The sequence below is a fragment of the Impatiens glandulifera genome, chromosome 3, assembly GCF_907164915.1.
Source record: "Impatiens glandulifera chromosome 3, dImpGla2.1, whole genome shotgun sequence".
NCBI classification, from domain to species: Eukaryota; Viridiplantae; Streptophyta; class Magnoliopsida; order Ericales; family Balsaminaceae; genus Impatiens; species Impatiens glandulifera.
This window is the reverse complement of record NC_061864.1, coordinates 17,278,341-17,301,624: the sequence shown is the minus strand read 5'-3', so window position 1 is coordinate 17,301,624 and position 23,284 is coordinate 17,278,341. Positions and strand designations below refer to the sequence as shown.

Below are 23,284 nucleotides of genomic sequence, written 5' to 3'. Positions count from 1 at the left end.
ATACATTTCTTATGGATAACACATGTGTTGATGGGTTAGAACTGTATACTCTTTGGGAAAACCGAGCTACTTTCAAATGACTCATTTGAATTATCTAAAGGTATAATTATCATGAATTTTTTACCGTTTCTAAATCTCCTCGAAGACTCTTTTAGTCTTTGTCGAGTACAAGATATTGTTGGATACATCTTGTTGTCAAATCTGGTTAAAATTGTGTTTCAAATTAATCCTACTGTTTTGTGTGAATCTCAATTAGGTTGATTTCTTACAATTTCAATCACAAATTGATATATATATATAAATTTATTTGAACCACTCATTTTATATCTATGTTAACAAGGACCAATTGGTCAATGCCCCATTTCAGGGAATTATTATCAACATAATAACAAGGTGGGTGAAACAAACCAGCATTTATATTAAGTTAAAACAATTTCAAATATAAAAATAGAGAAATATTTTTATTTTAAAGCTATTTTATATTAGAGATATTATTGAGAAAGAGAATTTGTGTGAGCCAATTTGAGAGAATGACGTGGCGACTCATCATTCCTTATCACTTCTCTTTATATTATGTTAAATAAATTAGAATCTTAGTCTGAGATCAATTTTTTTTCTTATATGAATATTATCACCGAGAAAATATAAAATAAAATCAATGTTAGGTGAAGTTTTTTTTTAATGTAAGTTTGCAATTTCTTTTCATTAAAGTATCTTCTTGATCTACGTTATTTACATTAAGATGTGAACCACTAATGTTGGATCAAAATTTATCAAAAGTACCTGTTTAGCAATCAAATTAGACCAGTTATAACAAAAGCCTAAAACTTCTTTTTTTTCCTTCTGTATAATTAAATCAGCCAATTAAATTGGGGATCAAACAATCAAATAAACAAGACACCAAGATTTTATGTGAAAAACTCAATTAAGGTAAAACTACAGGACCCTTAGGCCACTTAAACATCCACTATATCAATGGGTATACAAGTGGGTCAAATACAAGCCTAAAGGTAATCAAATAACTTCATTCTAACTTGTCATTACAACACATATCATTATCATCAAAGATGGCTAGCAAAACAGTGTCAAAAGAAACTGTGTCTGGCTTAAAGCCGCTGATCAGAGAAGAACAAAAGAAGGCTGGTTTCTCGTCTACACGACCTAACCTGGTCGACTGGTCAGAAGCTGATCGGAGTCTGTCTCTAAAGAAACCAGAGTGTATAGGAAAGAGAGGGAGCAGAGATTTAAGAGAGAGTTATGCCATAATGGGCTTTATTTTTGGTCCCCAAATCATTTGAGCTGACCCTAATATGTTGATTTTGAGTAAGGTCTTTGAATAAATTCAATAACTATTCAAATAAATAATTTTTGTACATTTTTAAAAAACTTAATATTCACAAGAAAGCACATACACACTTTTTACATTTATTGTAATAAATTACACAATTTTATAAAAAAAAAATATAGATAAAACTTAGATATAACAATCTCATTAGTAATTACACAATCAACTATAAAATGTTAAACTATCACTACTCTCAATTCATCTTACAAGCATTTTTTAGTGGGAATGAAACTTATAAACTTGGTCTATTAAAAAATGGGATAAATGACAAATTTAGGACTATAATTGGACAGTTTTGTCAAATTTAGGCTCTCTTAATTTTTTGTCGTTTAAGAACTTTATTTACATTATTTAGTTATATTTAAAACTCTCATCTCTTGCTCCATTATATTCAGTCTACAAAGAAGAACTGCCTCCACTCCTTTGGCAATTTCTTTTTACCACTTCTTTCGTAATTTCTACTAATGAAGGATCTACAAAATTCTCTCCTCCCCAGTGAATGATCTCGGAAGACAGTTCTGAAAAAGACCAAGAGATTTGTGCTTTGGTTGGAGAATAAATTAACTATGAAAAGAAGAAGTTTTTCCAGTTTTTTTGTTTGATTTAAAAAAAAAGGGGGTTTGTTTGTTTGATGTTAAATAAATATTATAAAGAAAGAAAAAAACAAATAAATGACATGGGCAAATAACATTCAATAAGTTAACGAAGTTAGTGAGATTTGTAAATATAACTAAACAATATAAATTGATTTCTGTAAACGACAAATTTTTTTTTTAATTAAAAGAGTCCTAAATTTAATAAAATTCTGCCAATTACAATTCTAAATTTGTCATTTATCCTATAAAAAATACTATTATCATATAAGTTACCATAACCGTTTTAAGAGTTTTCCACCTATAAAGTTTTAAGTTGATCATTTGATTTATGTGTGAGACTACTATGGTTGAGTTAAGGAGAAATGAGATAAAATAACTTTAAATATAGTCAAAATTCTAAAAATAATTTATATCCAATAATTTTTTGTTAAAATAACCTTTTGGTTTGTGAAATGACCCCTTGTCCTTATTATTATTATTTTTTCTTTTTTCTAACCTAGTTCCCCTTATTTTCTTCTCTCAACGTCGCATCTTTTCATCGTTGTGAGATTTACAACGGACTCAAACGATAATTGTTCGCCATACATCAGCACGACTTCTCTCCCTAGGCGATCTCCATAATCGCGACCTGTTCATCACCGTCTTCTCTGCTTTTTAGATTTGGAGGGGATTCTAGTTTGCGTTACACAAACTATACATTGCGTTATCAAACAATTTGCAGGTATGAAAGAGATGAATAGATGACCAAAAAGTGTACGAAGTTCCACCACTTAAGTAAAAATCTCAAAAAATGTATGAATGTTTTATTTGTAAGGCTTTTATTTATATCTTTTTGAGTTTATGACAAACAAATTGCTTTTCCCACTCCCTCCCATATTGCCACCCCCTACTTCACTTATTTATCCCTACCACTTTATATATTTACATTTTTTATTTTATTTATTTTACTTATTTTATTTTATTTAATTATTAAGTTTTTTTTATTAAATATAATTAATTAATTTTTAATATTTTTAACTTTATTTATTTAATTAAAAATACAAAATATTATTATTTTTATATTATAATTATTTAAAATATATTAAATATTGAAATGTGTATTAATTTCATAAAATATAAATATTTAATATTTTATTATATTAATTATATATATATATTAAAATACTTATAAAAATTATTTATTAAATAATAATTAATAATTAGTCTAATCATAATATTTTAATTAATAATATTATATATTAATAATTAGTCAAAAATTATATTTTTAATTTTAATTAATAATATTATATATTAATAATTAGTCAAACATAATATTAATAATTATTAATATTTTATAAATAAAATTATCTATTAAATAATAATTAATAATTAATCTAATCATAATATTTTACGATATTATATTTTAATAATTAGTCAAACATTATAAAAAAATTGATTTTTATAAGTATTTAAAAAAAATATATATAATTAATATAATAAAATATTAAATATTTATATTTTATTAAATTAGTAAACATTCAAATATTTAATATATTTTAAATAATTATAATATAAAAATAATAATATTTTGTATTTTTAATTAAATAAATAAAGTTAAAAAAAATACTAAAAATTAATTAATTAATTATATTTAATAAAAAAAACTTAATAATTAAATAAAATAAAATAAGTAAAATAAATAAAATAAGAAATGTAAATATATAAAGGTGGTAGGGATAAATAAGTCATTTTGGAGTTAATTAAAGAGTAAGGGAGGGGTGTGGGAATATGGGAGGGGTGGGAAAAACACCTCCCTTATGACAAAGCTAAATAAACACTAGTTCATTAAACAAAACATGATGAACACATCCCATGTTAGAAACTCAAAAAGATATAAATTGAAGCCTTATAAAAGAAACATTCATACATTTTTTTTGATTTTTACTTAGATGGTGGAATTTCATATATTTTTTTACCATCTCTTCATCTCTCCATGACTCCATACCTGTAAATTGCTTGATCACGTAAATGTATAGTTTGTGTAACACAAACCAGAATCCCCTCAAGATCTAGAAAGTAGAGAAGTTGACGCGATTCCGGAGATCTTCTAAGAGCAGGTTCGCGAGGGAAAGAAGTCGTGTCTAATATATGATGAAAGATGGTTGCTTGAGTCAGTTGTAGATCTCACATAGAAGAAGAGAAGCGACGGCCAAGAGAAGAAGAGAAACACGACAGCAAGAGAAAGAAAAAAAAAATAGAGCAAAATGGTCATTTCACATGCAAAAAAAATTAATTTTACAAAATTATTACGCCTAAGTTATTTTTAAAATTTTGACTATATTTAGGATTATTTCATCAAATTTCCCTAATTAGACATGTAATTAAATAATTTAAAAAATAACTTCTTTTAGTTAGTTAATTTTATACTTATGGTAAATAAGTAATAAATTATACTTATACATAATATTAGGGTGAATCATTCAAGTTATTGATAAATTTATTATTTAACCATATATACATATTTGAAAGGAGGAACAAATTATCATTCTTATAATTTTACTCTCACAATTAAATATATATCATCAACCATACATATAGGATAAGGAACACGACTTTGGGGAGCCGTACACCAAAAATGACCTCGCTGTTATATTTAAGTGACTCGTTGTTATATTTAAGTGAAATCGCTGTTATATAAAATAAATTAATTTTATTTATAATAAAATATATATTTTCTTTTAAAAAAAAAGGTATATTGAAATTATCCCAAACCCAAAATTTACTATGGTCTTATGCCTAGTAGCAGGTTTCTCATCTCTCTCGGCGTCGGCGATCAATGAAACCGGAAAACCTAATACAGAGTCATCGGATAACCCAAAAGTGCACCACCGGTTGTCCAATCCTAGACCGTTTCCTCGCCGGCGGTTTATCCTGCAACTCCCTAACCGAACTCGTCGGCGAGAGTTCTTCCGGCAAAACCCAAATCTGCCTTCAACTCCTCATCTCCGCTCAACTACCCATCTCCCTCGGCGGCCTTTCCGCCGCCTCTCTCTATCTCTGCTCCGAACTTCCATTCCCCTTTCGCCGTCTCCAACAACTTTCTGTTTCATTTCGCTCCGCATATCCCCAGGTTTTCTCATCCTACGATCCCTGCGATAATATATTTGTTGAGGCCGTTCATTCTGCAGACCACCTGTTTGATAATTTGCTCAAGTTTGATTCTCTAATTTCGAAAAATTCGTCAGCCCAGTTTCCTGTTAAGGTTATTATTATTGATTCAATTGCTGCTTTGTTTAGATCTGAATTTGATAATACCCCGTCTGATTTGAAGAGAAGATCTTCGTTGTTCTTTAAGATTTCTAGTAAACTGAAGTATTTGGCGAATAGGTATGATCTAGCTGTTGTTATTACTAATCAAGTTGTTGATTATGTGGCGTCTTCGGATGGTATGAATGGGTTGAGAATTGGTAATTTAGGATGTTTGTATTCATCTGGAAGAAGGATTTGTCCTGCTTTGGGTTTATCTTGGGCAAATTGTGTAAATTCAAGACTGTTTTTAGCGAGAAATGATGAGATAATTGATCATCGAGATGGATTTGAGCAACGTTCGAGAACAAGGCGACATCTTTATATCATATTCTCCCCTTATTTGCCGGAATCATCTTGTGAGTTTGCTGTTCTTAGAGAAGGGGTTTCTGGAGTTCAAGCAACGTCATGTCAAATTTAAGGCGTTCTTAATTGGAATTTACAAATGTTTTGTCAACCCATTACAAGACACAAACACCATTTCTACATGTAATTTTCAAAAAAGTAATGATAAGGTTCTCTTTAAATTGTAGCATAATCAAGGTACCTTTGTGACTTCCACACTACAATCATACATTATATTGTTTGAGAAGATCTAATTTCCTCTACTCATCTTAAACATTAAGATCCCACATATCTTACTGTATAGTTAAAGTTTGTATTTGTTTTATAAGATAGTAGTTAATCAATAGATTTTGGGACAGGTATTGATATCATATCTTTGTTGTGTGTTATTCAATTTATTAGTGTTGAAAAATCACACATATATATTAGTCATATTGGGTTGGGCTAGTTTTTTTTAGGGAAATTTGAGGTAGTGACCATAATAATTACAATTGTTTGGGAAATGACCGATACCTGAAAAATTTACAAAAATACCCTTTCGGTCTGTATAAAGACGAAATTATCCCTCCGCGTCACGTGGACATAATTTATTATAAATTTCCAATTTTCTTTAAAAAAAATTTTCTTCCTCGTTTTGTTCACCGTCGTGTTCGTTGTTGTGTGTTGTGTTCGCCGTTGTGAATTGTGTTCGTCATTCGCTCGCCGCTTAGGGTTTAGAGAGAATGGGGAGGATATTGAAAAGAGAGAACAAGGAAGAAAAAAATGAAAAAATGTATATATATATATATTAAGGTATCTCTTCGCGTGACACGATAGGGATATTTTCATTCGAAATGGTCATTTTTTTAAAGTTTATTCGGCACCGATCATTTCTCAAAAAGTGTAATTATTAGGGTCATTTCTTCAAATTCACCTTTTTTTTTTTTTTTTATTTATTTATTTATGTAGTGTTGATTCAGGCATTCTATGTGTCCATATTCGAGATCTGATCAAAGCCTTAGATAAAATTAAGTATGTTATGAATAAAATTTAATTTTTATAAACAATTTTCAATATAAGATGAAAGCTATATAAATCTACTTTTTTAAATAAATTATGATTTATTTTAAAAATGTTTATAGATAGTGATTTTGAGAAGAAAAAAAAAATTATATATGATTATTGTTAGATTTAAAAAAAAAATGAAACAAGCCCTAATTAATAACAGTAATCATCTTATATGTAAAAAAAACAAATTATATATATATATATATATATATATATATATATTTGAAAATAAACTAATTCAATTTTTATTTATATTTAAAATATTTTTTAGTGAGAATGAAATATTAATATTTAGTTTTTATACAACTCTTTATTGAACTACCTAATAAATTAATAATGAATTCATTTTTGTAGGTAATTGTACTTCTACTATAAAAGAGTTAAGGTTCCATTATGGTAAATTAATTTTGATGGGTAGTTATTATTAATGATTCAAACTTTGGTAGGTAAAATTAAAAATCTTGTTAATTCACCATACCTAATGCAATTTGTTCGAGAATCCACTGCCTTCATTTGTGGTCCTTCAGAGAATTATGCACATTTTGCTTGCTTTTCAAATATATGGATCAACACTTCCCTTGGAAGGAATAAAAAAAAAACTTTAGTCTAAAATTTTACTTTTTTTTTTTGTGTAATTTATTTAGGTCATTAATTAATAGTCTCATTAACATATAAAATAATTATTAGTTTGATTTTTTTTTATATTCAATTTAAATGCAGCATTGTAATTAAATTAATATTTTGTTGTTCAACTTTAAATTCAAATATAAACGGACCACTAGACTGTGAGGCTTTCCCAAGATGTTTTCTATTTACATCCAGTCGAAATAGTTATTTCCGCTCTTCAACATTTTGCTTCAATTTTTATTAAGACCGCTTTACGTTAGAATGACGTCATGATTTTGGGATACCGTGCTAACTTCATAATTTTTTTTTTGAAAATATAATCAAAAGTTTAACAAATTTTCATAAGTTTGATTCGAATATCCCAAATAAAATCAAACATCATTTCACTCGTCTATCACATCATTCAACTTATTAACCAAAATACTAAAACTCCTTATATTTTAAATTATTATTTATATATATCTCATTATTTTTTTCTTCTAAATTATTCAAAAAAAAATCAATTTTGAACCAGATATAGTATTTCAAATTTATTTTCAAATAAGGTCAATATTATTTTGTCTCTGAACATGATGAATGATGCGTTTTTGTAAAGTCGATCTTAGTGTCCTCTTAGGCCTGGTTTGGTTTTATGATATTTCTTAATAGAGTATAACATTAAAATAAAATACAAAGACATGCTCAATCCAATCCACAACCACTCTATATTGTAGTCCTCCTAAATCCTAATAAATGAAGAATTATAATTAAGTCCAGTTAGATAGTTTTATATAGATAAAAAAATATATTTTCATTAACAAAATTTACTTTTATAATTATAAAAAAAAAAACTTCAACATCAATCTTCTATAATAATTTTTTTAACTCGCTAAAGAAAAATATACCAATATACTTAGTTTCCTTACCAATATAAACATTTAGGGCATTAAGAACCTTTTGAATTAGTTTCCAACATCATGGTTTTATTGGAAAGTTTTTTTCTCCTTTCTTTTAGATCATTGTTATTTTATTATCTCGGTATTATAACATTTTATTAATCAAAACGAGTCTCTATTACAACTATCTTTTTGTAATATATATTACTCGTAACTTTATTTTAAGAAAAATGAAACAAAAAGAAAAAGAAAAAGAAAAGAAGATCCCAAATGATAATTAATTGAGAAAACATTTGTCTTACAAAAAGAATTTAATTAATGGTTTAAACTTTGCCAAACTCCAAAAAGTTGAAACCAAACTAACCTTAAAGTGGAAAGAAGAATGGCTATAAATAAAACTCATTAAGAAGTAACAAAAGCTCTGAACTAGTCATGGAGATGTCCTACAGCCGTGTATATGCCCTTACTGCTCTGATCTGGGTCCTCTTTATAACTTGTAGGTTAGGTTCCCTAAACCAAATCCCACATGAGTTTCATGATAACCTCTCTCAAAGTCCCTCATCAAATGATGAGATTCGTATCCTCATCGGAATCTTAACCCTACCGGAGCAACATCAACGCCGCCACATCCTCCGTCTTGTCTACGGCACACAAACCGTCGCCGGAGCAAAAATCGATGTCAAATTCGTTTTCTGCAACCTAACCAAAGAGGATCATAAACTACTTGTTGCACTGGAAATTATGAGGTACCGTAGACCTAGATTTAATTATAATTAATTAATACTATAACCAAATTCAAATATTTTTAATGTTGTTTTTTTTTCTTTAATTTATAAACTTATATATTTATATTATTAAAAGATTTTTTTACTTTTTTTCAAAATATTGAACATCTAATTTTAAATTACTACTCTATACAGATATCAAACTATCAAATTTTAGTCCTTTAAACATTTTTCTAAATAAAAAAACGTCGAATTTCTTATTTTAATGTATTATTTTTATTTTTCTAATTAATTTATAATCTTTATAAATAAATTAAATAATATCTACAAACATTTTGGACCTAATTTTTTTTTAAATTAATATTTTATTTGTAAGATTTCTGCATTTTAGTTTATGAAAACTGGTTTGAATGGCTAAAAAATATAAAATTTTAGTAAAGTTTTGAAAATAGATAAATTTAGTCTTTATTTTTCAAATAACAATGTAATTTTGTGTATAGTCTATTAATTTGAGCATATTTCCGTTTTAAACTAAGTATTTTTTCAAAATATATGCGTTTAAAATTGTCGGATATATCATGACTGTCTTAAAATGTGTAATGTTTGAGAATAATTGAAAAAATAGAAAAAAATAATTGTAATTTTTTATTTAAAAATGTGGTATTGTATAAATAAGAAGACAGTCTAGTTGTTTGTGATAAATCTTTAATGACTAAAATTATTAACAATTCAAGTCTCATGTAACACATTTTATTTAAGAAAAATGTCATAATTTTAAGCTTAAAAATTTGGCCTAATATAATTTAATATATTTCAACAGATATAATGATATCATTATCTTAAATTGCGAAGAGAACATGAACAAGGGAAAAACATACATATATTTCTCAAGTCTCCCCGGAATGTTTGATGATGTCGACGTTGGAGGATTGTTGGAGCCACCTTATCATTACGTGGGGAAAATAGACGACGACACATACTTTAGATTGGAAAGTTTGGTAGAGTCACTTAGACCATTGCCTAGAAACGATTTGTACTATGGTTTCGTGATCCCATGTTCTAGCATGGATCCATTCAACCGTTACATGTCGGGTATGGGATTCTTTGTGTCTTGGGATATTGTTAGTTGGATTAAGGATTCGGATATTCCTAGGAATCATGTTGAAGGTCCCGAGGATAGGGTTTTTGGTGATTGGATGAGAAAAGGCCAACGAGGAAAGAATCGGTTTAATGCTAAATGGTCGATGTATAACTATCCAGATCCGAAAAGTGTGTGCTCCCATGAGCTTTGGCCCGAGACTATAGCGGTTCATTTGTTGAAGAAACAGGAGAAGTGGATTAAGACGTTACAATTCTTCAATGTCACCAAGAATCTCAAACCATCTAAACTATACCATTTATCTTGATTAATTTCTATATCTTTATTGTGTAATTGGTTTTTAATATTCTACGGAGTATAGATTTTATGTATTATTTTTTATTGTATTAAAACATATTATTTATATAAAAAAAAGGCATCCAGATTTTGAAAGACATTCAGATTTTGATGTTGATGTTTTATTTGTCTTGTAAAATGATTAACTTATTACCAAGGTGGAAACTTGTCCCGAAATAATAATAATGAAAAAGTTAAACATACTTATAATTATGATATTTTTATGAACAATATTATAAAAAGGAAAAAATATTGCATACCAACCGTTAGTCAATAAATGCGTCCAATTGACAATTGATATTATATAATTGAATTGGCATAAATTTACCGAATTTGAGTATGTTGTCGAACCAAACTTGGTTGAGGAAAACAAATGCGCAAAGGAAGTGGATGAACCGAAAAAATGTTAGGATTAACCGACGATGATTTTGAGACTTCCCCTTATGAAAAACTAAAGAAAAAGAGAGTTTGAGAATGAATGATGAATTATGGCAATGGTTTGATTTTTAAAGGTGAGTGGAAATGTTTTTGACTTAGTTGGTTTGGGTTGGGGTGTAAAGAGCACAATTAAAAGTTAAGCTGACCACCAGGACCACCAGGACCACCAGGACCACCAGGACCACTAGGACCACTAGGCCGTGAGGCTTTCCCAGGATGTTTGGGTTGGGGTTGGGTTGTAAAAGTTAAGCTGACCACCAGGACCACTAGGCCGTGAGGCTTTCCCATGATGTTTTCTATTGACATTACGTGGAACCACAGACAGACACAGGAGCTTGAGTCAAGATAATCATTTGTTCCGCATAAATAGTTATTATCTGTTCTTCAACCTTTTGGATTCAATTTTTATTAAGATTGCTTTACGTTAAAATGACGTCGTGATTTTGGGATATCGTTCTAAATTAATATTAAAAAAAAAACAAAAAGTTAAACAAATTTTAATAAGCCTAATTCGATTTAAATTATTTTAATAATTCAAATAAAATCAAACATCATTCCACTTTATTCTCATTTATCACGTTATTAAATTTATTAACTAAAATACTAAAATATTTCTATTTTAAATTATTATTTTTTATTATATTTATATATATATATATATATTTATATTAATACCTTTAAGACTTCTTCTAAAAAAAAAAAAAAATTATTAGCTTCTCAAAATTATGGACCACAGTTCTCTTTCTCTATATTATTCTAAAAATCTCATTTCTGAACTAGATCTAATATTTAGAATAATATATTTTCAAATAAGGTCAATATTATTTTGTCCTTTGAACATCTGATGAATGATGATTCGTTTTAGTAAAGTCTTACTGTCATTTTAGGCCTGGTTTGGTTTTATGACATTTCTTAATAGAGTATATATAACATTAGTAATAAAGCCAAATTTAAATTATTCAAAATAAAAATGAAAATACAAAGACAGGCTCAATCCAATCCGCAACCACTCTATATTGTAGTCCTAATAAATGAAGAATTATAATTAAGTCCAATTAGATAATTTTATATAGATAAAAAAAATATATAATTTCATTAACAAAATTTACTTTTATGATTAAAAAAAAAATATTCCATAACAATCTTCTATAATAACTTTTTTTAACCCGCTAAATTAAAACATACCAATTGTACATGAAACTAATCATTATACTTAGTTTCCTCACCAATATCAACATTTAGGGCATTATGAACCTTTTGAATTAGTTTCCAACAATATCAACATTTAGGGCATTATGAACCTTTTGAATTAGTTTCCAACATCATGGTTTTATTTGTAAATTTTTTTTCTCCTTTCTTTTTACATATATAATTGTTTTTTTTAGTATGTTTATAACATTTTATTAATCAAAACGAGTCTCTATTCCAACTATCTTTTTTTCAACTATTTTGATAGAAAAAAAATTACATAATGTTCAATGATTGCATTCAAATGATGCATTTATGACGAATTGACATATCTACTTAGAAAAATCAATGAAAGGGAATAGAGAAATCATTTATATTCTTTAGTATCTTCTAGCTCGTTAACATATTTCTTTGTTACTTGTGGATGAACATTTTGTTTTAGTTTCCCCTCCTTTTATTTCGAGTATGTTTTTAATAACACTTGTCCATTCCGCGTAACTTTATTTTAAAAAAAATGAAACAAAAAGAAATAGAGAAGAAGATCCCAAATGATAATTAATTAAGAAAACATATGTCTTACAAAAAAAAGTTTAATTAATGGTTTAAACTTTGACAAACTCCAAAAAGTTGAAACCAAACTAACCTTAAAGTGGAAAGAAGAATGGCTATAAATAAAACTCATTAAGAAGTAACAAAAGCTCTGAACTAGTCATGGAGAAGTCCTACAGCCGTGTATATGCCCTTACTGCTCTGATATTGGTCCTCTTTATAATTTGTAGGTTAGGTTCCTAAACCAAATCCCACATGAGTTTCATCGTAACAAATAAATATACGAAGAACGAAATCACCGATTGAGATGTTAATTTGAGGCATGTGTTAGACATATTTTTCTTAAAACAATTCCATCGTCTCCCGTTTGTGCTGGAGATTACCGTAGATAGCTGTCTCCTAGGTTACAACGAATCCAGTAATGATTCTGCACTGAAATCACTATTTGTCAAACTTGATCAGCGTACCTGAACTATCATCGGGTTTCAACAGAAATATCGAGCAAAAACTCGAAGAACACTTACAAAACAAGAAGAGGGCTTTTGGAATTCTAGAGTGAGAAATGTTAGAAATCTTGTCTTGAAAAATAACAGAAATATATATATAAATGATGTTACAAACAAATTAAATAAATACAATATTACAAAGAACGAAATCACCAGATAAAATGTTGATTCGAGGCATGTGTTAGACACATTTCCCTTAAAACAGTTCCATCGTCTCCCGTTTGTTCTGGAGCTTATCGTAGATGGCTGTCTCCCAGGGTACAACGAATCTAGTAGTGATTCTGCACTGAAATCACTACTCGTCGAACTTGATCAGCGTACCTGAACTATCACCGGGTTTTAACGGAAAATATCGAGCGAAGAACTCGAAGAACACTCACAAAATAAGAAGAGAACTTTTGGAACTCTAGAGTGAGAAAAATTAAGGATGAAGTGTTTTGTAAAATGAATAATGAATGGGTATATATTGCTGAGAATTAAACCTTCTAATAAAACCATCCAAACGTTTATTAGCAATAAATATTGCTCATTCATTTGGTAATTAATCCATAACTAATTAACATCAGCCTATATGTTGATGTGCAGAAATACAATGTTAGACATTCAATGCTAGCTAATTGTGGAGTCCATACGTTAACCAATAGGCCAATTAAAACTAAATGTTTATCCTAACATTATGCTTTAATTTTCTAATTAAGCATTAAATATTAATTAAACAATTAATATTTAATTATAATTTGGATTATATTCACTGTTAATTCACGTTTGAATTTGTGTGAATTTTATTTGATTTTATTTATTTACAATCTTATTTCAATTCATTAATATAATTAGCTTAATTCCAACAAGAAAATATAAGATGATGGGGTTGTTTGAGATTAAAGATGAGGGATTTATATTGTTGAAAATTTAAACTTTCATACAAATAAAATCAACCATTAATCTTTGATCCAACGGATGATCTTGATTGACTCTTCATTGCCCTTTGCATTTTCTCTTCATTAAAAAATACACGTTACATAATTTTCTAAATTGCTAATAAATTGATAGCAATAATATCACGAAGGTTATAATGACAATTAACAAAATGAAATATATTTAATTTGATTATTTTTCTTCAATCCATTAAATGTTAATTACATAATTAACAAATTAATTATAATAATTTAATTATTTGGATCAAATTTCACTTAATTCACGTTTGAATTTCATTTGATTTTATTTACCCAAATTCTCATTTCCATTCATTAATGAAATTTATGAATTACTTTAAAATTCCAACAATCCCCACATTAATGGAAATTGAAAGATTAACCCGGTGAAATGTTCAACTGTTGAATTCTACATATGATAGGTAGGTGTAACCCTTTGAACCTTCCCTTATGAAAGTATATAATTTTACTAGCCGATTAGTAGACTCGATGTCTTTGAACTATTCTGCCATTTGTGTAAACGATTACACACTTTCACATTGAATTCTCCCTGATACATGTTAAGCTCTCATGGTTGTGTGTCCATTTTGGCCATTAAATACGCGCCTAGTTCTGTGAGGGTCTAGAATTGAGCCGTATAATTCTTTCGAAGCGGTCTCACTTCTCCCTCACATAGGTGACCTCTTTGCTCACAAAGAATCATTAAAAGCGATATGTTTATTCTCGTCAAAATATATATTGTTTCATTATAAGATTAATCCTCAACAATAACTTTCCAAGTCAGTACAATTATGTTGTCCCATTAAACCTAGTTCTTGGGATCTTCAGTCTGCATAGGTCGGGTTTTTCTTCATACCAACTTATAGTAAGCTGATTTCTTAAAAAACTTTCAAAAAACTCTCTATTCAATAATTTTATTAGTGGATCCACAATGTTATCTTTGACTTACATAATCAAATTTGATAACTGCATTAGAGAGTGTAGTCTAATGACATTATGTCTAAGACGTGTATGTCTAGACTTATTATTAACTCTAAGCTTATCTAATTTCAAATTATTATTATAATAATTAGAAATTTCTGATAATCTTGGAATATCTTCTAATAAGAAGCATAGTTATTCGTACTGGTTTACCATTTAAACATTTTTTAATGAAAATATTGTTTACTTGGCTAATTAGTAGACAAAATGTCTTTGAACTATTCTGTTTTCGTGTTAACGATTATATATTTTGCATAAAAATATTTTATTTTTCGACATAAGTCAAAATTATAGATTATAACGTTTAATCTATCAATCATAATTTTCTTAAAAGATTTCCATACGTAGATTGCACTTTCATGTGTATACATATTCACTTGTAGACGTAAAGTCTTTTATTTAATAATATCAATATATTATTTGATAACAACATGATATTTCGTGTAGTGCAATTCACATCTTAATAGATTTAATCATTTTTATCGTAATTTTCAACGATAAAATATCGTACAAAAGACACGTAATGAAACAATTTTCATTGTCTTCATGATATATATAATTGTCACATCCACTTTCTAATAAAGGTATGATAAAATTTTCATATCATTATTATAAAATTTATTATAAGTCATATCAAGACATTATAAACTTTCATTTTCATTTATTTTATAAAATATTTTTGAAGACATTGATTCTTCAAATATTTATGAAAGTAATGTCAAAATATGACACGTTTCTTAATTTCAAAATCCTCAAATTTATAATATCAATTTGAGCTCCAACTTAGAAAATATAAATAAGATATTTTCTTGTTATTTTCTTTTTCTTTTTATAAAGTTGCGTAACTTTATCTTTTGTAAAGAACATATTTTTCTAACAACAAATTATCTTTTATTTATCATAATATACATAATTATTTTTGTGCTATTATCAATAAAATATTTGCCCCTACATTCGTGTTGGTACCCTTTTTAAAATCACACACATTTATATGATTTAAATTAATGATTTTCTAATCAAGAATTTGTAACACAATTCTTTTACAAATTTCTTTTGTTATAATTATCATAAAATGAATAAGTTAACTATATTTTAAATATTTAATTGAATGAAACATAATTTCTATACAAGAGATTATAATGTTTATTCATATATAAATCATTCTTTACCTAATCACTACATAAGAAATTAAAATATTTAATCAATTAAAATATTTATTTTAACACTTAATTTTTATAGAAGAAATTATGATATATAATCAAATAAATATTCACCATATCACATGATTTCTACAAAAGAAATCACAATGTTTCAAGCATCTTTGACCGAAGTCACTTAAACATTTATTTTCGGTTGCACGTCTGCATCCCATAATATCGGCACAATTGCCACATTATTTCTCAAATCAAACCAAACTTTTTCTTGTAATTATTTGATTTCAAAAATATCAAATTAAGTAAGTCTTTATTTAATATATTCATATATCATTAAACAAATACTCTTATAAAATACATCAATAACTAATTATTATAATTAATTAGAATATTAATTATTACTATTAATTAGACTATTGACAATTTATTTTTAATTAAATACAAAACTTACTAATTATTATAAATAATTATTCATGTCATCAATTCGACCGTTTCTTAATTAATTATATGACTTTAACTTTTCATAAAAGTTTTTTTTTATACTAAAGACAAATAGTTTTATGAAAAAATTTCAAAATTTTCTATTAAAAAAATGCATTTACAATAGATCTTTATTCATATATGTATACAAATGACTAGATAATCATATTTATTATGAATGAACACAAATCATCATATTATTAATTAATATGTTTGATATATATACAAATAATCATTTAGCAACATAATCAAATCAAATAAAATATAACTATAAATATATTTCATATCTTAATTGAAACACTTACATTGTCATATTTTGAACAATAATCGACGTGAAGAGACTATACATGCTCAAAATAACTATGGGTAAATTGTTCTCACCGAGACAATTTTTGCAAAGACAAATTCAACTAACATAGTCGTGTCTCTTTAAATGCATGATTATAATAAGTTCTAACATAAATAACTTATTTAATCTCAAGAAATTAAAATGCCTCAAAATATTAATAACAACGTCATTTTGGCAAATTAAATTTTTATATAAGAAATTAGAATGATTCCAACATCCATGATTAAAATCATATAACAGATATCATTAATCTCACAATTTTTTACACAAGAAATTGGAATGATTTTAACATCAATGACTATAGTCAATTTTTATCAAGAAATCATTGACTATCCATTCATCTCATACGAACTTGGGACCTTCCGCCTCCACGCACCCTTGCTTCTGAACTTCGAACCGTTGCACCAACGCGCCCTTTCATTTTTATATTACTATTTATGACATTTTGTCTTTTTTTTTTCTTCTGAAAAACTTATTTTTCTCTTCTTTTTGACTTAAACTCTGTCAAACAAAATTGATAACTTAGTATCATAATCAAAAGATAAATATATAAGACAATTTATATGTACATATATAAATAGACTATATTTCTGTTAATAATCAACCTATCACATTCTTATTAATTATCATGCTTAATTAATTTAAGAATGTATATATATTATAATTAATTATTTTAAAACTGAAATCATATGTTTCAATTATAATTAATTTTAAATACTATTATTAAGTTATAATTATTAATTTATTTATGAAAATTAAAAGCTAACTCTTTAGTTATTTTTTTTTCATTTATTATTAATAATAATTTTAATAACCAACAAACATTTAAGTAAAAATAAATAAATTATTGTTTTCTAATTTATTTTTTAGAAAACGTTTGTATAATGAATATACATCATTTTTTCTTTAGAATATATATCTACATAAACATATATTAGCTTATAAAAGTAAGCTTTCATACAAATAATATTAATAATAATTAACATTATATTTATTTGTAGATTCTTCTATTCCTTTAGATGAACAACTTTATCTTGTCGAAATAAGCCATCATTTGTTTTATAACATCATAACTCGTATTCCTGAAACATCAAAGACAAAAATTTCGATGGCACAAGCTACTAAATAACTTCGCACATGGAGACTGTTTTAAGATTGTTAGATATCTTGTCTTGAATAACAGAAAATATATATACATATTATGTTACAAATAAATTAAATAAAATTAAATATACGAAGAACGAAATCACCGATTGAGATGTTGATTCGAGGCATGTGTTGAACACATTTCCCTTAAAACAGTTTCATCGTCTCCCGTTTGTGCTGGAGATTATCGTAGATGGTTGTCTCCTATGGTACAACGAATTCAGTAGTGATTCTGCACTGAAATCACTACTCGTCGAACTTGATCAGCGTACCTAAACTATCACCGGATTTCAAAGGAAATATCAAGCAAAAAACTCGAAGAACAACCACAAAACAAGAAGAGGGTTTTTGGAATTCCAGAGTGAGAAAATATAAGATGATGGAGTTGTTTTAGATTAAAGATGAGGGTTTTTATATTGTTGAAAAGTTAAACTTTCATAAAAATAAAATCAACCATTAATCTTTGATCCAACGGCTGACCTTGATTGCGTCTTCATTGCCCTTTGCATTTTCTATTCATTAGAAAATACACGTTAAATGATTTTCTAAATTGCTAATAAATTGATAGCAATAATATCATGGTGGTTACAATGACAATTAACAAAATTAAATATATTTAATTTGAAAATTATTCTTCATGCCACTAAATGTTAATTACATAATTAAAAAAATAATTATAATAATTTAATTATTTGGATCAAATTTCACTTTAACTCACGTTTGAATTTCGTTTGATTTTATTTACCCAAATTCTCATTTTCATTCATTAATGGAATTTATGAATTAGTTTAAAATTCCAACATTAACCTCTCTCAAAAACCATCAACAAATGATGAAATCCGTACCCTTATCGGAATCTTAACCCTACCGGAGCAACATTAACGCCGCCATATCCTCCGTCTTGTCTACGACACACAAACCTCGGTATGATCTCCCTGTGTGGTTCCATCAGACTCCGCCGGATAAAAATTCGACGTCAAACTCGTTTTCTGCAATCTAACCAAAGAGGATCATAAACTACTTGTTGCATTGGAAATTATGAGGTACCCTATACCTAGATTTTATTATAATTAATTAATACTATAATCAAATTCAAATATTTTTAATGTTATTTTTTTCTTTAATTTATAAACTTATTTAATTATATTATTAAAAGATTTTTTATTTTTGTTTCAAAATATTGAACCTCGAACATTAAAATTTAAATTACTCTATACAGAGATCGATTTATCAAATTTTAGTCTTTTAAACATTTTTCTAAAGAATTTCTTATTTTAACGTATTATTTTTATTTTTCTAATTAATTTATAATCTTTATAAATAAATTAAATAATATCTACAAACATTTTAGACGTAGATTTTTTAAATTATTTTTTTATTTATAAGATTTCTGCATTTTAATTTGTCGAAACTAGTTTGAATGGCTAAAAAAAATGTAAAATTTTAGTAAAGTTTTGAAAATAGATAAATTTAATCTTTATTTTCAAATAACAATATAATTTTATGTATAGTCTATTAATTTGAGTGTATTTGCGTTCTAAACTAAGTATTTTTTCAAAATATATGCGTTTAAAATTGTCGAATATATCATAAATGTCTTAAAATGTGTAATGTTTGAGAATAATTGAAAAAAACGAAAAAAAACAATTGTAATTTTTTATTTTAAAATGTGGTACTTTAAAAATAAAAAGACGTCTAGTTGTTTGTAAAAATCTTTAATGACTAAAATTATTAACCATTCAAGTCTCATGTAATACATTTTATATAAGAAAAATGTCATAATTTCAAGCTTAAGAATTTGGCCTAATATAATTTAATATATATTTCAAAAGATATAATGCTATCATTATCCTAAATTGTGAAGAGAACATGAACAAGGAAAAAACATACACATATTTCTCAAGTCTCCCCGGAATGTTTGAATGTTTGATGATGTCAACGTTGGAGGATTGTTGGAGCCACCTTATCATTACGTGGGGAAAATAGATGACGACATATACTTTAGATTGGAAAGTTTGGTAGTAACTTAGACCATTGTCTAGAAACGATTTGTACTATGGATTCGTGATCCCATGTTCTAGCATGGATCCTTTTTACCGTTACATGTCGGGTATTGGATTCTTTGTGTCTTGGGATATTGTTAGTTGGATTAAGGATTCGGATGTTCCTAGGAATCATGTTGAAGGTCCGAGGATAGGGTTTTTGGTGATTGGATGAGAAAAGGCCAACGAGGAAAGAATCGGTTTAGGATTTAGGGTCGATGTATAACAATTCAGTTCCAAAAAGTGTGTGCTCACATGAGCTTTGGCCCGAGACTATAGCGGTTCATTTGTTGAAGAAACCAGATAAGTGAATTAAGACATTACAATCTTTCATTGTCACCAAGAATCTCAAACCATATCAACTATACCATTTATCTTGATTAATTTCTATATCTTTATTGTGTAATTGGATTTTATGTATATTTTTTTCATTGCATTAAAACATATTATTTAAAAAAAAAAGTATGGGTGCAGAAGTAGTGAAAGGCATCCAGATTTTGATGTTGATGTTTTATTTGTCTTGTAAAATGATTAACTTATTACCAAGGTGGAAACTTGTTCCGACATAATATTAATGAAAAATTTAATAATATTTAAAATTATGATATTTTTATGAACAATATTATAAAAAGGAAAAAAATATTGCATACAATAAATGCGTCCAATTGACAATTGATATTATATAATTATTAAAAAAAATTAAGATGGAGAAAATTAATATAAAGTAAAGAATTAGAAATATTGACTATATATGGTATAATTTAGATGGTTTAATATTTTGAGTAACATTGAAAAATTGCAACGTCTTAATCCACTTCTCTTGGGTCTTCAAAAGATGAACCGCGATCGTCTCCGGCCAAAGCTCATGAGTACATTGAGTTCGCGGCTCGGGATAATTGTACATCGACCATTTAGCATTAAACCGATTCATTCCTCGTTTTCCTTCCATCATCCATTCGCCAAAAACCTTATCCTCGGGACCCTCCATATGTTTCTTAGGAATTTCGGAATCCTTAATCCATTCAACAATATCCCAAGAAACAAAATATCCCATACCCGACATGTAACGGTTAAAAGGGTCCTTACTAGGGCACGGAATGACATAACCATAGTACAAATCGTCTCTAGGCAATGGCCTAAGCGAATCCACAAGAGCTTCCAATCGAAAATACGTGTCGTCATCGGCCTTTGCCACGTAATGATAAGGCGGGGTCAACTCGGAATCGAACAATGTTGGGAGGCTCGAGAAATAAGTGTAGGTTTTGCCCTTGTTCATGTTTTCGGTGCAATTTAGAATTATGATGTCATTGTACATCATAATCTCTAGAGCTATTAGTACCTTTTGATCCTCTTTCGTGAGGTTGCAAAAGACAAATTTGACGTCGATTTTCGCACCGGTAACACGCGGTTGTGTGCCGTAGACAGGGGCGGAGCCACCAAGGGGGCTAGGGTGGGCTCCAGCCCCACCCAAGTTATTAAAATATTTTTTTTTATTATGGTGGGCTCCATTTAATGAAATTAAAAAAAAAAACAAAATGAATAAAAGTCCTTTTTAATGATCCAACATCTCATCCGGTTAAAATATTTTTTTTTATTATGGTGGGCTCCACCCAATTAAATTAAAAAACATCTGACGGTGATTATTGTTATATTATTATATTATATTATATAATATAATATAATATATTATTATATTATATTATATAATATATTATAATTTTTCTTATAAATATGTCCACAATTATTTTTTTTTCTTAAACGTTTAATACATCCATTAAATTTTTTGAGCACATATGATCAATAATTGTTACCGAAGGAAGTGGAAGTTGAACTAATATTACACATTGAAAGATCGGCTTAACTCTCCTCCTTCGTTACAGGTTTCATTCTCTTAATCTCTTTTATTTGTAATCTGTTCTGTTATATTTCAAATTCTGATCAACAATCAATCGCAAACTGGACTCACGTTTGTTATAATCTATGAAATATAGTTATATTGTTTACTTATACTAATATATTTATTTAATTGACAGGTTGATTCGTCTTGTTTTAACTCTTCCCGTTTCTACAGCTACAACGGAACGAACATTTTCAGCTATGAAGCTCGTGAAAACAACTCTTCGTAACAAGATGGAAGAAGAGTTTTTAACAGATTCTATGATCGTCTATATTGAACGAGAGTTGTCTGAAAACATTGATAATGATACAATAATTAAAGAATTTTATTCTAAGAAAAATAGAAGGGCACAACTTCAATAATGTTTGTTTTAAATGTTTTGAATGTACTATTTTGTTTCATAATTTCATAAAGTAAATGTTCATACATCTTTTATTTTATATGTTTGAATTTATTAATTTATTGTATCAATTACATGAAAAAAAAAAACGAAACATAGAAAGTTAAATCTGAGGTGCAAGTTGGAGTCAGCCCCAGGTAATTTTTCATCCTGGCTCCGCCCCTGGCCGTAGATGAGACGGAGGAAGTAACGACGTTTATATTGGTCGGCTAGGGTTAAGATTCCGAGGAGTATTCGAATTTCGCCTTCATTTGAAGAGAGTAAACCGGGGGTGGTGGAAGAGTTATTGTTATACAATTGAATTGGCATAAATTTACCGAATTTCAGTAAGTTGTCGATCCGAACTTGGTTGAGGAAAACAAATGCGCAAAGGAAGAGGATGAACGGAAAAGATGTTAGGATTAACCGACAATGATTTTGAGACTTCCCCATATGAAAAACAGGAGAAAAAGAGAGTTTGAGAATGAATGATGAATTATGGCAATGGTTTGATTTTTAAAGGTGAGTGGAAATGTTTTTGACTTAGTTGGTTTGGGTTGGGGGTGTAAAGAGCACAATTAAAAGTTAAGCTGACCACCAGGACCACGAGGACCACTAGGCCGTGAGGCTTTCCCAGGATGTTTGGGTTCGGATTGGGTTGTAAAAGTTAAGCTGACCACCAGGACCACTAGGCCGTGAGGCTTTCCCAGGATGTTTTCTATTGACATTACGTGGAACCACAGACAGACAGATGAGCTTGAGTCAAGATAATCATTTCTTCCGCATAAATAGTTATTATCTATTCTTCAACCTTTTGATTCAATTTTTATTAAGATCGCTTTACGTTAAAATGACGTCGTGATTTTGAGATACCGTGCTAACTTAATATTTAAAAAAATCAAAAGTTAAACAAATTTTAATAAGTCTAATTCGATTTGAGTTATTTTAATAATTCAAATAAAG

The 23,284-nt window shown here is 27.9% G+C and overlaps 3 protein-coding genes and 1 pseudogene across 3 annotated transcripts; 3 read left to right on the top strand and 1 right to left on the bottom strand.

The window, feature by feature from the left end:
• Positions 1–4,703: 4,703 nt before the first annotated feature.
• On the top strand, positions 4,704–5,848 carry LOC124931577 (DNA repair protein XRCC3 homolog). The gene has a single exon (XM_047472076.1). The coding sequence runs from the start codon at positions 4,757–4,759 to the stop codon at positions 5,645–5,647; it is 891 nt and encodes a 296-aa protein (XP_047328032.1). The 5' UTR covers positions 4,704–4,756; the 3' UTR covers positions 5,648–5,848.
• Positions 5,849–8,552: 2,704 nt separating this feature from the next.
• LOC124932864 lies at positions 8,553–10,376 on the top strand. The gene is made up of 2 exons (XM_047473575.1): positions 8,553–8,866; positions 9,666–10,376. Exons 1-2 carry the CDS (start codon positions 8,553–8,555, stop codon positions 10,249–10,251), a joined length of 900 nt encoding a protein of 299 aa, XP_047329531.1. The 3' UTR covers positions 10,252–10,376.
• Positions 10,377–18,819: 8,443 nt separating this feature from the next.
• LOC124929876 lies at positions 18,820–20,425 on the top strand (annotated as a pseudogene).
• Positions 20,426–20,753: 328 nt separating this feature from the next.
• Positions 20,754–22,811, bottom strand: LOC124932533. Its single transcript, XM_047473181.1, has 2 exons — positions 22,516–22,811; positions 20,754–21,467 (listed from the first exon to the last, which is right to left on the bottom strand). The coding sequence occupies exons 1-2, from the start codon at positions 22,772–22,774 to the stop codon at positions 20,791–20,793; spliced, it is 936 nt and encodes a 311-aa protein (XP_047329137.1). The 5' UTR covers positions 22,775–22,811; the 3' UTR covers positions 20,754–20,790.
• Between the last annotated feature and the right edge of the window lie 473 nt (positions 22,812–23,284).

What these genes read in the sequence shown, in the direction of transcription:
- LOC124932533 (XM_047473181.1), bottom strand. Translation starts at nt 22,774, where the DNA reads ATGGGGAAGTCTCAAAATCATTGTCGGTTAATCCTAACATCTTTTCCG. An exon ending in TCGTTACTTCCTCCGTCTCA is followed by an intron (nt 21,468 to 22,515) that starts TCTACGGCCAGG and finishes GCTCCGCCCCTG; the next exon opens with TCTACGGCACACAACCGCGT.
- LOC124932864 (XM_047473575.1), top strand. Translation starts at nt 8,553, where the DNA reads ATGGAGATGTCCTACAGCCGTGTATATGCCCTTACTGCTCTGATCTGG. An exon ending in GTTGCACTGGAAATTATGAG is followed by an intron (nt 8,867 to 9,665) that starts GTACCGTAGACC and finishes ATATTTCAACAG; the next exon opens with ATATAATGATATCATTATCT.
- LOC124931577 (XM_047472076.1), top strand. Translation starts at nt 4,757, where the DNA reads ATGAAACCGGAAAACCTAATACAGAGTCATCGGATAACCCAAAAGTGC.